A 14,019-nucleotide genomic window follows, 5' to 3' on the forward strand; every position below is an offset into this window, starting at 1 on the left:
ATTAAATTCTATGACAAATTCTGGCATCTGCCTTTGACTTGAAAGGAAAAAAAACCAACCTTAGAGCCTACGATAATAACTGTAATAATAATTGTTGTTATTATTTTTAATTTTGGTACAAAGTCCATGGATTTAGGGGAGAATGGCTGTTTCCATCAGCTTAGTAAAAGTATTCACATGGTCAAAGTTAAGCACGCAGCTAAATCATTTGGGGAACAAGACTTTCTGCAGGCAGATAAGAGCCTAATAGCAGGATGATGAGAGCCCAGACTTCCACAGATAGCAGAAACTAATATTTGTGATGCAACAGCCTTGCATTATTCAGTAGTTAAAGATAATTCTAAGAAACAGAACAGCTTGAGAATTAGCAAAACTAGCAATAAAATATTCTTAGTTGACTCCGGGGGGGAAGTAAATTGCCATGTACGGGATTTGCATTCATCTTAATGTTTATTAAAAATGAGACGGCGCTGCTTTCCGCTTGCTTGGCTGGAATAGCTCCACGGTTTGCTGGAACCACACGCCCTCCCTGGCCCTGGGTGACTGCGGGACCCGCAGAGGCCTCTCGCCAACTCATGGCATGTGTGGGTTGATGGGATAAGAGTGATGGATACCGGACGATCTGCTCCGACTCTGCAAGAGTCCCCGGGATGGCGCGAGCGGTTGCTGCCAGCGCTAATTGCCGGCTGCCGCTCAGCCTGGCAGCGAGGTGCCCGCGTCCCCTCGCAGCGAAGAGCAGCTTTAGAAAAGCAAGAAGCTGATGGCCCTGCAGGAGGGACACACAGAGAAGCTCTGCTGTACTCAGTAATAAAAACGTGAGGGACTTTGCATGCTCTGCTACGCCCGCGGCAGCGTCTCAAATCACAGCTTTGCTCCTGCACGTGCACAGAAGGTGAGAAACACTGCTGAGCTCAGGCTTCCTCCGCTGGGAGTCAGTGGGTTCAGGGTGCTCAGTCATTCCCTAGACTTCTTGGAACTTTTCCCGTTCCCTGGCAGTGAAAGGGTTGGCTGTTCTGCATTTTGCAGCTCACATGCATGATTTGCAGGGCTGCCTGCAGGTGAGGAGCTGGATATCCTGATGCAACCCCAGTGGGTACCAAGGTGAGAGCAAAGCTCCCTGAATTGTGCTAAAGCACAAATATCTTTCATTGCAGGAACGACTAGTTCAGTGCAGCACAAATGCGTCCACGTTAGGCTGGGAAGGAAAAACCTCACTGCCGAAAGCATCTCCGTGGGGTGGGAGCAAGCCACGCTTCTGGCTCTAAGGAGTGCAAACGTCCCACCACCAGAGCAGTGCAGAAGCACATGGGATCTCTGAAACAAACTCCACTCCTGCCTGCACATACAGACCCCCACCTGCAACCAGGGCACCGCTCACGGCGAGGGTAAGTCTGGGCTAGCAGTGAATGAGCTGGGATGTGTGTGGGGGGGAGGAAACCAGATCAATTAATTAATTGATTAAAAAAGCAAGTGAGACTATTCAAAAGGGGGACTTTATTTTTATTACACTGGAGCCAGGCGTCAGTGCGCCAGTTCAGCTTTGATACACAATAAATCAGCAAAGCTGTTACTCAGTTTGGAAACCAAGATTGCAGTGGCACTAAAAACACATTGAAAACATTTACTTTCTTCCCTTTTTTTTTTTTTCCTCTTTTGTTTTTTTTTGATACAAAAATGGTACAAACAACGATACAAAATATTTGTGCTGTTGACGGTTACAAAAAAAGGTTTTTGAACTGGGTTAACGGACGCAAACTGCTTTTGCGCTTCAGCGTGAATACAGCAGAACAGCAGAAGTCTTCCTCGAGAACAACCACAGTCATGCGGGCTGCTACACAGCTTCTCCATCGTAAAAGGAAACATGCAAAGTCATCATTAAAATTAAAAGAAAGTAAAGTGCTCCAATTATACATCTATATGGTGGTGTTGTTCTTTCCCCTATTTGATTTGTAGCTTCAAGCACTAACTACATTATGTACACGTTGTGTGAGGAATCGTATATGGGGTTGGTTTGTGCTGGAGAGAACTTTTATTTTCCCCATGAAACTGAGTTAACTTTGCGTGGGAGACACCGACGTTGTCTAGCTGCTGTTTTAAACATAGGCATTCATCGTTATAGAGCATTCCCCCCCCTCATTTTTTTTTTTTCACACTTACAATGAAGAGCTCCAAAAGACATCACAAATAAAAGTCCTGTATTTTACCTTTAATATGTTTTTTTTGAGACTAAACAAAGTTGCAATCTTGGCATATTGTGTTGTACAGACCCGGCACTGACCATTACCGTTCTCCAATGCTCAAACATTTACTCTATGTGAAGCAGTCGCAGGCGATACAGCCATCTCCTAAGCCTGTCTTACTCCTGGAGGCTGGATTCACACCCAGTTATCCCTAAAAACCCCTTGAAAGGGGCCCAGAGTGCAGGGGAGCGAACTCCCTGCCATCACCTTAAAACTGCCAAGGGCATCGCCTGCTCCAGCCAAAAAGGAAAGAAAAACATGGAAAAGAAAATGCAAAACCAGAAGCAAGGCTTTGACTAGCACATGGGACACCTAGAAGGGATTTGCCTACTTACTGTCATTAATTACCTGCTCAATTTCCTTGTTGCCTTACAAAACATTTCTGTGACTGATGCTTCTCCTTATTTACAGGCTACACAATAAATAGACGGGACGGGGGCTGCACCGATGCCGCGCGGCCACGCTTTGCCTGAGGCTACTGCAGGTATAGCAGTGATGTTGGATCTGCACCATCCCTGGCTCAGGGACGTGCAACCCTCAGACCCGGGAGGTGAGGAGGCCACAGGAGGCATCCAGGGTGCCCCAACGCCCTGGGAGCTCATCATCACCTTTCGTTAGACGGAGAGCTGTGGTGGTGTCCTCCAGCAGTGCTGTGGGGTGATGGGGTGCCACACCGGTATCTCAGGGATGGGCTCCCCTCCACCCACTCGAGAGCGTCTCCTTCCCCACTGCCTCACGGTGTGCAAAGGGTGAGCGCTTGCCTGTGTGGGCACCGCTTTGATCAGTTCAAGTTCAATGCTTTCATTTAGATTAGTGAGAGAAAAAGGATTCTGATCTCAATGCATTAACCACTTCTGTGGCTTCTAAGAAAAAAACAGTGACTCTATAATCAGCCGAAGTTGCCTTTTCCCTGCCCTATTTTCTTGTAAGCCGCCCTCACCACCACCTCAGCTGCGAATGCCAACACCACGTCACATCCACAAGGAGCAGAGGTTGAGGAGAGAGCAATGACACTGCCACCTTTTCAATGGGACCTCTTGGACCGATTTAAGTTTCCTTAGCTGGGTTACAAACTGTTAAGCAGTACTAACAAGCAAAAGGTGATCTATTTTCATTGCTTGATGTGCTCCTTTCTTCCCTTGTGCTGTTCCCACTGTGAGGAAAGGGGTCTGACAGTGCTGCTACTCGCAGGGCTGCAAAGCTCAGAGGTGGAGGATGTGGGGAGGAGGAGAACAAAGAGGGAGAGAAGGAGAGGAGGAGGATGAAGAAGAGGTCCCGCAGAGGGGGACTGAGCAGAACTGGGTCAAAAGACAATAAACTAGGTGTTTTGTTTCACAGGCTTGTGGGGTTGAAATGGCTGGATTGCAAATGCTGCAGAAAAAATATCTGCTGATTTTAAAAAAAATAGCCGCCAATAGAAACAGGTCGGTTTATTTTTGTTCACTCAAACAGTTTTGTTTGACTTAGGTTGCATAAATGTTCTTAAAATCCTGAAATGTTTAGACAAGCTGAAGTCTGACATTGTCTCCTGCATGGCCAAGTGGCTCCTTTCTCCACGTGGTCTGTCCCCCGGGTGACAGTGGGGTGGCACTCGCTGCCATCCGACGCCTACAGCAGCCACCCCACACCACTGCCATCCCCTTCCCTACTCGAAATCCATCATCCAGCCAAAGCTGCAGCACACATCAAGCCTCAGGCGCTCTGGAGCAGGGATTTAGCTACTGCTCAGGGTAAGCAGTGCCAGGTAGACTGCATGGAGACCCACCCGGCTGCCACTGCAGCATCCACACGGGCATCCCAGGAGCCACATGGAGCAGGTAGTGGCAGCAACCTACCGGGCAGAGAACAGTCGGCATCACCCCAGCCGTTATGCCGCATCCTTCTCCCGAGTCGGTGAGGAGGTTACAGTGATGGACACAAAACACTGACGGGTAGTGATCATCGAGAAACACCGAGTGCTTTTTTATTACTCACTACTCCTGCTGTGACCGGGCAGCTTCTGAGGAGATGCAAAGCCCAGATGGTAAAATACCCCAGTCCATGGCTTTTTGGAAAGAAAAGAGAAAGAATCAGGACTGCCTGTGGGTAAGGAGCAGAGACTGTGGGGAAACACAGCCCACCCGTGCCAGGCGGCTGGAGGATTGGGGCTGCAACGTCCCCTTTGCTGGAGGGCAGCCGGGAGGAGGTGGACGGTCCATGGCAGGAGCAACCCAAGACCTTCACAGACTCATATGAGACGAGTGAAGTTCCCAACTACGGAACAGGAATTTGGAAAGCTGCAAGGTGCAGTTTGCCAGGCACCACGTTTCAAACTGGCAGAGGCACACGCTACCGGCCCGTGCCTATGGCACAACATCCTCACCTTGCTGCTGCCATCCGAACCGTCCCTCCCACTGCCTCTGGGTTTCCTCAAGAAACTTGGATGAGCATGTGTTTACTCTCCGGGCTGTGAAAAGACAAACTGACCCATCGACTGACCGATCAAGATAAAAAAGAAAGATCACATCCTTGGAAGTTAATAACATACCGGTAATGTTGGAGTCTCCTCGGGCAGACTTTTACCACATTCCACTTCATACAAGACACATTTCAAATGCTCATTAATTTACAGAAATTGCATTTTATAGAAAATATGATACAATGAAATATAAAATGCACTAGGAGCATTTCAAAAATCTATAGAGACGATCTTGCAGCCTAGTATACCCTCTGAAATGACGTCCACTCATCACCGCAAGCTCTCGTCCTCTCATTCTCCCGCTCTCTCGCGTGCACGCGCTTGCTTCCCACCCCCCGCCCCCTTTTAACTCTTAGCATTCAACTTGAGAATTAATAGAGATATCTAAAAAAGCGCGATTATCCCCTGGATAATCACCTTCCAATACTGTGCACATTCTTGGATTTAAATGAAAATATAACTAAGCACTTTTACAAGTTTTAGCGAACCCACTGCAAAATCGTCTGCAGAATATAAAACACAGGTAATCCAAGATTTCATAGCACATTAATTAAGTGGCTCATAATCCATTAAATGTGGTTTATATTACACATCCATGCAGTCTAAATCATTTTACAAACATTAGACATAAACCCACTAGTCCAAATCAGTAAAGGAAAAATGTAATAAAAAAAGCTAATAACTATTTGTTATTGGTTAAACTGACCCTACATATAAACTAGGTAGTATGCTACCATTTATAATACTGATGTTGAATTACGCCTGGATGCTGCAAAACCTCTTGCTTACTTGGCAATGCTTGAGCATATTAACCACAAGATGCTTAATAGGCCCTCGTTGCACTTCTCCAAAAGAAACATTTACTACAGATAGCAGTGCCTACCCATCAAATAGAAAGGACACACATTAGCTGAGTTACACGATGTTGTTGAGCTTTGGCTACTAATGCTCAAGGCATTAATATTGTACTAGACTAACTTCATACTTACGGATGGCAAAAGTGCTGATAAACTGTTCCTGCCCTTAGCACTGCCCGGCCTCGAGCGGAGCCGCCACGCAAACGAGGCAAACGGCATCAGCTTTCCTGTCCTCAGAGATGCGGGATGCCACCACCTACCCCAGCTGGTATTTACATCACTCAAGAGGTCCTGGGAGCCAAAACACGCCGATAGCATAAAAACAAACAAATGGGCCTTTGGTCATTTCACAATTTACTTTGTAGGGTTTAGGCAAGGGCTGTCGGAGATTTCTGTCGCAATAACCAAAGGCTATATCAATGCTATAGTTCTACGCAGCTACATTGAGTGTGACCAGGTGCCAGCTGAGCCCCCCGGTCGATATTTTGCATCTGATAACACTGAATTATATACAACATGATGACTAGTTCACCACCTGCTGAGGCTTAAAGATGGCTGTTAAGATTTTGACTCAAAACATCCCCCCCCCCCAATCCTCTTCCACCCCAGAATGAGTCACCCCCTTAAAAAAAAGGCAAAAAAAAAGAAATAATAATCTCCACAGTTCCTTTTTGTTAACTCCTTCCCAGCTAGAACTGGCTTCGGGTCACAGGGAGTGCTGCCCAGGATGGTTGTATGTTTGTTTTCATCACTCCTGAGATTGAAGGGAATCTGATACATGCACCAAAAGGCACTTTCAAATATATATATATATATATTTTAAAAACAGTGCTTCTGTTCTAAGAAATTCAAGTTAAGACAGAGTGCCTTTCACTCTCTTTAGTCATAAAGCAGATAAATGAGCAATATCCCAGCTGACATTAAAAAAACCAAAACAACAACAAAAAAAAACCCTGCAGCAGAGACAAGTGTTCATGCGAGACAGCTCGATATTCTAAAAAAAACATGGAAAGGAAAAAAAAAGGGAAAATAAAAGAAACCTCCTATATCACCACTAAAAATAACAATACAGTCAGCAGGGGATATTAATTAAAAAAGCTGCCACATCTGTACAGTTCTTGCTTCTGCATCGGCTCTTTTTGTTAATGTTGTCTGTGGGTTTGTTGGGTTTTTTTTTTCTAAATTGTTTTTTTTCCTTTTTGTTTCTTCTTCTTCTTTTTTTTTTCCAAATAATATGAGGTCAGTTTAATCTTCCTCGCCTCCCCCATACATGTCCGCCAGTTTCTTGAACCTGGGCCCCCAGTCGTTAAGGTAGTCGTAGTCCTGGTCCCCGGAGCTGGAGGAGTTGAGGGAGCTGACGGAACCGGCGGTGGAGCCGCTGCCCTCGTAGTCAAAGACCAACAGGGAATCATACGGGGGGGCCGTGGGGTCATTGTCCGCCGCACGCAGGCCCTGTGGGGGGCAAACATAGTGTTAATACCCACCGTGGGGGTTTGTGGTGATGGTCCGAAGGAAGGGTGTTCGGTAAGGGTCTGGGCCGGTGGGATGCTTGAGATCCCTGCAGCAAAGCTCAACAAAGATGGTGAGAAAATGAGGGTCCTGGGACTTCTCCGTGCTCAGCTGCCCCCCGGCCGGAGCCCTTCTGGACACCCCCGGCAGATCCACTGACTCCCAGCACCTCTGTAAAAGAGCCGGATGGAGCACGATGGGAATTATTTCCCAGGATCCAGCTCTAGAAAGCTTTCTGTTCTGGATAATTTGTCCTTTCTAGGGTTGCCCATTAACCTTTCCAGCTTGGCCAATGAAACAACAAACAGCATCCTCTCCTATCTGTTCCTATAACTGTTTCAATTTTGATGATTTGGGCTCCTTTAGGGGAAAAAAAAATCACTATAAGTAAAATTCTGCAAACAGGAGAGAACTTGGGTTTGAAATCCCAGGCAGAGGGTTGGGAAGTATCGCTGCTCCTGTGCGTGGTGGGCAGCAACGTAGGCAGGACATGGAAATGGCCTCGGGATATGGAGAAAAAGAATTGCTTTGTTGCAGCCCAATGTCAGGAAAAGCCTGGTGGAATATACCTGCAATAAAGCAGTGTTCTGCATTCGCACCTTCGGAGCCTCCAGTCTCAGCGCGGGGAGATGGAGTAGGTTTTAGTGCAGTGAATAGCACCAGAGCACGTGCACGGCTGCGTGTAAATGTGTGCGTGAAGGATGGGCAGGAAGAAAGGAAGGAGGAAATTTAATGATGAAAATAAGCAAAAGCACAGCAGGAAATGGATATAATAATAGAATTAAATAGCTATAACATTTATTTTTCTGACTTAGGAAATGGATGCTGTGTTTTGTCTTGGAGGAAATAATGCATTGATTAGTTTGTAACCACTCAGTCACTCAAAACTAAAAATGAGGTGAGAAATACTAACCGGGAAGATATTTGAACAAGCAGACAAAAGAGCAGTAATCTCACTTAAAATAAAGAAACCCTCTCTGAAGTGAGATGAATCTTTCTGTTCTGCAAACTGAGGTTTTGGACCAAACAGCGCTTACTAGGAAGGCATAAACCAGAGAAATAATTATGTCCAGGAGCCACAAATGGTGCTTTGGCTTCAGGGAACCCTTGTGGCTGCGTTGCCACTGCCTCCCCACCACGAGAACACCTTTGCCCACACTCGGATAAAGTTTTTACTGACAGCAACTGCAATATTCATAATTACCCAAGGGAGAGCAGATCAGGTTGTGCTGCCTGGATGCTGAAAAGCATGGTGTTAGTGATACCCAGAGAAACCTTGGGCTTTTTGTTTGCCCTTTGGCTTTTTACAGACTCAATGCCTTTATTAGGCCACGTCTCGGGTCCTCTGCTCGCGCCAGTCGCTCCCCTGGCTTACATCAGACTCCTTGTGTGTGTAACAGCATCACTGGTCCATGCAGCCAGGAAAAACTGCATAGCTGCTGTTAGCTGGCTGCTCAAGCTTTTACGATGTGACACGGGACACCCTACAGAACATACCTCATTAATAAAGTCGCCAATATCCCCTGGATGTGGGATTACTGGTCTTATAGGATACTGCGGTTCAGCACCAATAGGTCTTTCATCCACCCTTCTGACTCCAGGTGTTTTGTTCAGCACGTGATCCATGGTCTCTGGCTGCTGGAGCTGGCTTAAATCGTAATCCTGTGACAAATGGAAAGGCACAGAGTGAAACCAAGAGCTTTTTGTTCAGATCATCTACTCAGCCAATGCACAAACAAGTCGAGGCGTTTAATCCTATTTCAGCTCAAGTTGGATAGAAAATCTTATCCCTGGGCATGCAGCACCTCTAACTATCTAAATTACAGATGAACCCGACCTCTGAGTAGCTCAGAACATTGACAACCTAAAAGTGTATCTTAAAACATAAATTACAACAAAACACACATTCCGAATATTTTACACAGTGTCCAAATCTTTGGGATAAAAGCCAGGCTTTTGTTTGCGTGTGCACAGACATGTGCATAACTTTTTGATTAAATATACAATATAATGTAAAGACACAGTGTTGGTAGAGATATTATTGCAATTACATCTGTACAGAAGTAAAAACATTAAAATGTGCATTGCATTTATGCATGTAGGTCTTTCAAAGTAATTATGTTCTTCCTGCTTGTGAAAAATCCCAACAGAATAGGTTTCTATCGAGGAATGAAAACTAGGTAATATTTCATTAAAAATGTATTCATGTAGGTAATGGTGTTTTGCTGCTCTTCCTTTGCTGTTATTTTTAACGAATCCTTTCTAAAATATTTAAGCCTACAGTGTAGTTGCCTGAAACCAGATACTTCAGCTAGCTTGAATGCTTCTAACAGTACTTTGTTCTACCAGTAAAACTCCTCTTGTGCTCAGGCGGGGATGATTGAATCTCCAGGAGCAATATTTATAAATAACTTGTCAGTGACAAGAAAAAAGAAATGCTAATTGTAAGGATTTTTCCGTTGAATCAGAACTTCTCAAGTTTTGGGCAAAGTCCCTGCGGTGGCTCCAGCCAGGCTCACCCGCTCGCCTTCCAACGCCACGGAGACCTCCACGGCAGGATGTGCTGCAGTGGTTTCGTCTGCTCCTTAGGCATCAGCCCCAAACACTGACCTTAGGGATTCACCGACACCAACCATGAACACAGCAGCCTCTGCGCAGACCCATGAACCACACAGTCCATTTATGCAAGCACGGATAAAGCCATTATACGATGCAGAGTCACACCCGTTGTGTGAACTTCATATTTGAGAGTGTTGTGAGCTCTTGTGTTAGGCAGGAATAAAAACGCAGTGACTTAAACATGAGCGCCCAAACTTTGCTATTTTAGCTGAGGAGATACATCCATAGTAGAAGGTCAGCACATCCCAGGAGTGCAGGCCGGGGAAGTCTTCATGCTATGTCAGCATCGGTGTCTGTAAGAAGCAGTCACCGCAGAAAAGCTGACGCTTTCAGGCAGACTGTGGCTTAGGGCTCTGTCACCAAGCAAAGCTTTGCCACTGTACGCTTCACGGTGAAGAAGAAAATCCCCAAATGTATTCAGACATTTCTCACAAACTACATCCAGAAATTAAAAGAAATTAAAGGCACTTTAGAGACGATTAAGGAAATGCAGGGAAAGCCCACAGAAGCTCTAGGCTTAAGCAAGCCAAGGCAAGTGCCTTCAGCCACAGGTGTGGGGGAGGGTGGCAAGATCTCTGATAGGGAATGGTAAAATATACACTTTTAATAACTGGAATAACAGAAATAATGTTTGATGTTGAATGTCAAGTGGTTGAACTATAGTCTCTCGACGGCAAGCTGGCCTAGGGGATAGCAAAATCCATGTGGCACTGTGCTCCCGGCACAGTCCTGTTTGGAGCGTGTCCCACTGACAGGCTGGACTTTAGATGGCTCTCAACAACATCCATGCCACATTGGGGAAGCCAATAAAGCTGCCTGGGCATAAACAAGGGCAAACATAACCCTTTGCAATGGCTTCAATGAAAATAACATGGTTTCTGCCTTTGTGAGAGTACAGATTGTATAGCTGCTCCTTGGCCGCAACCTGCGCGCTCTTCTTACCTGGTCTTCCTCTCCACCTCCCTCTTCGTCATACTTCAGAATATTATCCCTGACGTCGTCCTCGGGGTCGATCAGGAGCTGCTTGGTATGACGCTCCTTCTCCCGGCGTTTCATCCACACCACGAACAGCAGAACCATGGCTGTAAGAGAGAAGAAACTGGGTGAGCCAGGACCTCACGCGGCCAAGCTGCCTGTGTCCGAGCACGGCAGTGTGTCCTAACGCCTCACCTGCCATCTTCCACCATGGAGAACCTCACTGGCTGCTAGCAAGAGGAATATAATTTTATCCTATTGCGTGTTCTAACTTATAAAGGCAAGATCAGTGAGAGTCATAAATACTGTGACAGGCCTCCACTACAAACACTTCTTTGAGATCCATCACGAATGCTGATTGAGCTGATGTTTATCAGAAGTCAAACACACAATCAAAGGAAAAAACCCCAGAAAGCAGGAAAACTGATGCTTTCCTGAAAATATTTGATCTAAAGGCGGAATTTTCAGGATTAGATTTCGTTTATCTTATTCAGGGGTATAAAATAAAGGCAGAGGAAAGAGAGCTGTAGAGGTACTGAGAAGGAAATGGGTACAGATATCCAGTGTCTGTGCACAAGCGGCTGCTCCACCAGCATGACACAGCGATGCCTGTTCAGCGCATGAGCCCTGGCCATGGCAGTCCTTTGGCTATTGTCTGCAGGATGCCATGCAAAACTGGTTTGGGGAGGGTGGGTAATACAGAGTCTCGTAATCTGATTTGGGTTCACTTATACTCTTTTGGTGAGCGAGGGAAGCTTTCTAGACTTGCAAGATCACATCACCCAGGACACTAGCATATGTGTTTGGCCATCGGCTTGCAAAGTAGATCTAAAATCATTTGAAATTCTTTCAGAGAGCAGGGCTTGCTCTGCAGAACAAGGGAGAGCAAATCTTGTAGCACACAGCCAACCTCCTCAGGCATCAGCATTTATGTGCCAAGCCCTGGTTAATCTCTCTCAGTACAGTGACAGAGAGATGAAGAGTTCTTGAATCATGAGACATTTTCCTCTACTGAAGCAACTTTACACAAATGGAACACTGGCTCCCTGCTCCACATCCTCATCCTTCAAAGGGCCATCCACATCCCAGAGGCTGTGCTCTCCCTGTGACTTACTGCTTGGAAATTGCTCTGGAAGCTTCAGTTTCCACTAACATAAGATAACCAGCCTGTCTTCTTCAAGAACCTGTTAACATGCTACTTTTCATACTCAGCAGCTGCGAAAAATGCCATCAAAAATTAAATAAACCCGGGCAGCTGACGCAGTTACAGCTCCCAGGGTCTGCTTTTCCCTCTGTTCTCCATGCAAGCCACACACGAAGCTGTGACGGTGGCGATCTGCAGTAGAATGGAGAGGTGGATGGACAGTGGAGGTGGAAGTGCGAGGCTCAAGTTCATTTCACTTAGGTCAATCCTCGACTGTGCCAAAACAATGCAGTCAACACAAGTGAACCCAGGCAGGATGTAAGATCCCAAACTCTTTTGTGTTCTTCACCTGGATGAGGAGAACAAGCAACATTTCCCGCTCATTGCTTCTTCATGGGGCCTTGGTGTCACTTCATGAGGGCAAGGACGAGAAGAGACCAGATCCTGGGGACAGCCCACAGCCCCACAGCATGGGAAGGTGCTAGGAGGTTCCGAGTTCTTCCTCTCAGCACTGAAGTGTTTGTACCCAACAGGAATTCAGTGAAGAGAGCAGAAGAGGACCGGACAGCTAATTACTGCCATTGTGTGCCAATTGGCTGTCATCCCTGCCTGCCAGCTAACAGAATTGTTTTCAGATAGTTCAGCATTTCTTTAATGCTTATCCTAGATCTATTCAAGAGACAAAAAGAAAAGAAAGAAAAACGTAACTCTTATCTGCAATATAAAACCTCAGCTATTTAGCAGACTATTGAAGTCCTTTTCTCCTTGTTCCTTTTCAAGTCTCTCACAACAAGAAACCTGCCTGGTCCACAAAGACAATATTATAATGGTTACCACGGTTTATCTTTTTCTCTTTTTTTTTTTTAAACGCTACTTTTTCATGCACTTGTGGAAAAAACTGTGCCATTAACGCCTTTACAGCTACCTTGGAAAAAAAAAACCTTCAAAGTGTCAATAGTGGATGTAGTGCACTCTCCTTCCTTTTATTCACTCCACAGAATGAGAAGTGCTATTACTGCCGTTAGACCCATTTTCACTCTGCATGTACTTTTCCTTGAAATCCATTGTCTTCACCCTTCACAATCCTTTACTGCATTGCTCTTCTAAATGTGTTATTGCCCACCCTAATACATGGGGTATCAGGAAGAAGAAAAAACCTTAGCACAAAGGTAAAGCCAGAAACTTCCTTCACCCAAGCAACCTCAGTTGTCCCCCCCTTGCTGCTTCTTCCTTTTAAAGACATCAAACTTTGACCTGCTGACTCAAAAATGGACAAATAGCACAACCCCCCCTGCATCCACCTCTTTTTTCCAGGCTATTTTTCAGAGGTCACGATATAAAACAAATAGAAAGGAGGCAAAACACTGGAAAGATGTAACTGGAAAACTGCCCATTGCAAATTACATTTTTCATCACTGATACAGTGCTTCGCAGTTCTTGAAGATAAAAAAAGTCAATTAAAATTACAAGGAATGTAAAAATAAGCTTTTGTAATAAAACCCATAATTTAAAATGGGATAATGTATCTGAAAATGAAAGGAGGACTCTCTTAAATCAAATGTCCTTCAGCTGAAGTTAATTTCAGTCAATAGGATTTTCAACTGTTTAAATCATATTTTAGCACTGGATTTATATGGGAGCAGCAAAAAGAAGTCCTGTGTTTTATCACCTCTGTGGCTTCCACTGGTAACAGCTCACCCGCACGCCCCGGGAGGGACTTCTGAACACCACATCTCCTGCGTGCGCTACTGTGCTGCATTCGCAACAAACGCCTTTGCCGAAGGGAGCAGCCTAAAACATTTTGCTACTGGGATCCCACACCCAGTGAAGGACAGAAACTGGGCACTGTGGTTAGGCACAGGGATGCTTCCACTGGCTCATATTGGCTGGATGAAGAGCAGGGATTGCACGGCCACAGACACCTGGTTTTCTCGCTTGCTCTCCAGACTAATACAGGAAATCAATTATACAACAATATATTTCCATCGCTGGCCCAGAAGGGTGGATGTTTGCCCAGAGATGACCCATTCTCTTAATGTACCATATCATATCCACATTAGGTGACATTTGTAGCATACGTCGCTCTGTCTGGTCTCTGTTTAAACACATTGGGGGTAAATATTAAATGTGATTTAGCACCATAACTCCCATTAGCTTTAATGGGAGTCCCATGGTTTCATCCTGTGTTTCTTGATGAATATTTACCTCATTGCTCAT

At 45.5% G+C, this 14,019-nt stretch overlaps 1 protein-coding gene across 3 annotated transcripts in view; it reads right to left on the reverse strand.

Moving 5' to 3' along the window:
- Positions 1-1,492: 1,492 nt before the first annotated feature.
- The window catches only part of CDH4 (cadherin 4), a 447,572-nt gene continuing 435,045 nt past the window's right edge, over positions 1,493-14,019 (reverse strand). For all 3 annotated transcript variants that reach the window (XM_054081611.1, XM_054081614.1, XM_054081612.1), the window contains 3 exons: positions 10,626-10,765; positions 8,562-8,726; positions 1,493-7,007 (listed from right to left, as the gene is read on the reverse strand). In XM_054081611.1, the coding sequence (XP_053937586.1) occupies positions 6,801-7,007; positions 8,562-8,726; positions 10,626-10,765 (512 nt within the window). In that variant the 3' untranslated portion in view covers positions 1,493-6,800. The remainder of the gene's footprint in view (positions 7,008-8,561; positions 8,727-10,625; positions 10,766-14,019) is intronic.

Source organism: Cuculus canorus, chromosome 16 (genome assembly GCF_017976375.1).
Source record: "Cuculus canorus isolate bCucCan1 chromosome 16, bCucCan1.pri, whole genome shotgun sequence".
Taxonomy (NCBI): domain Eukaryota; kingdom Metazoa; phylum Chordata; class Aves; order Cuculiformes; family Cuculidae; genus Cuculus; species Cuculus canorus.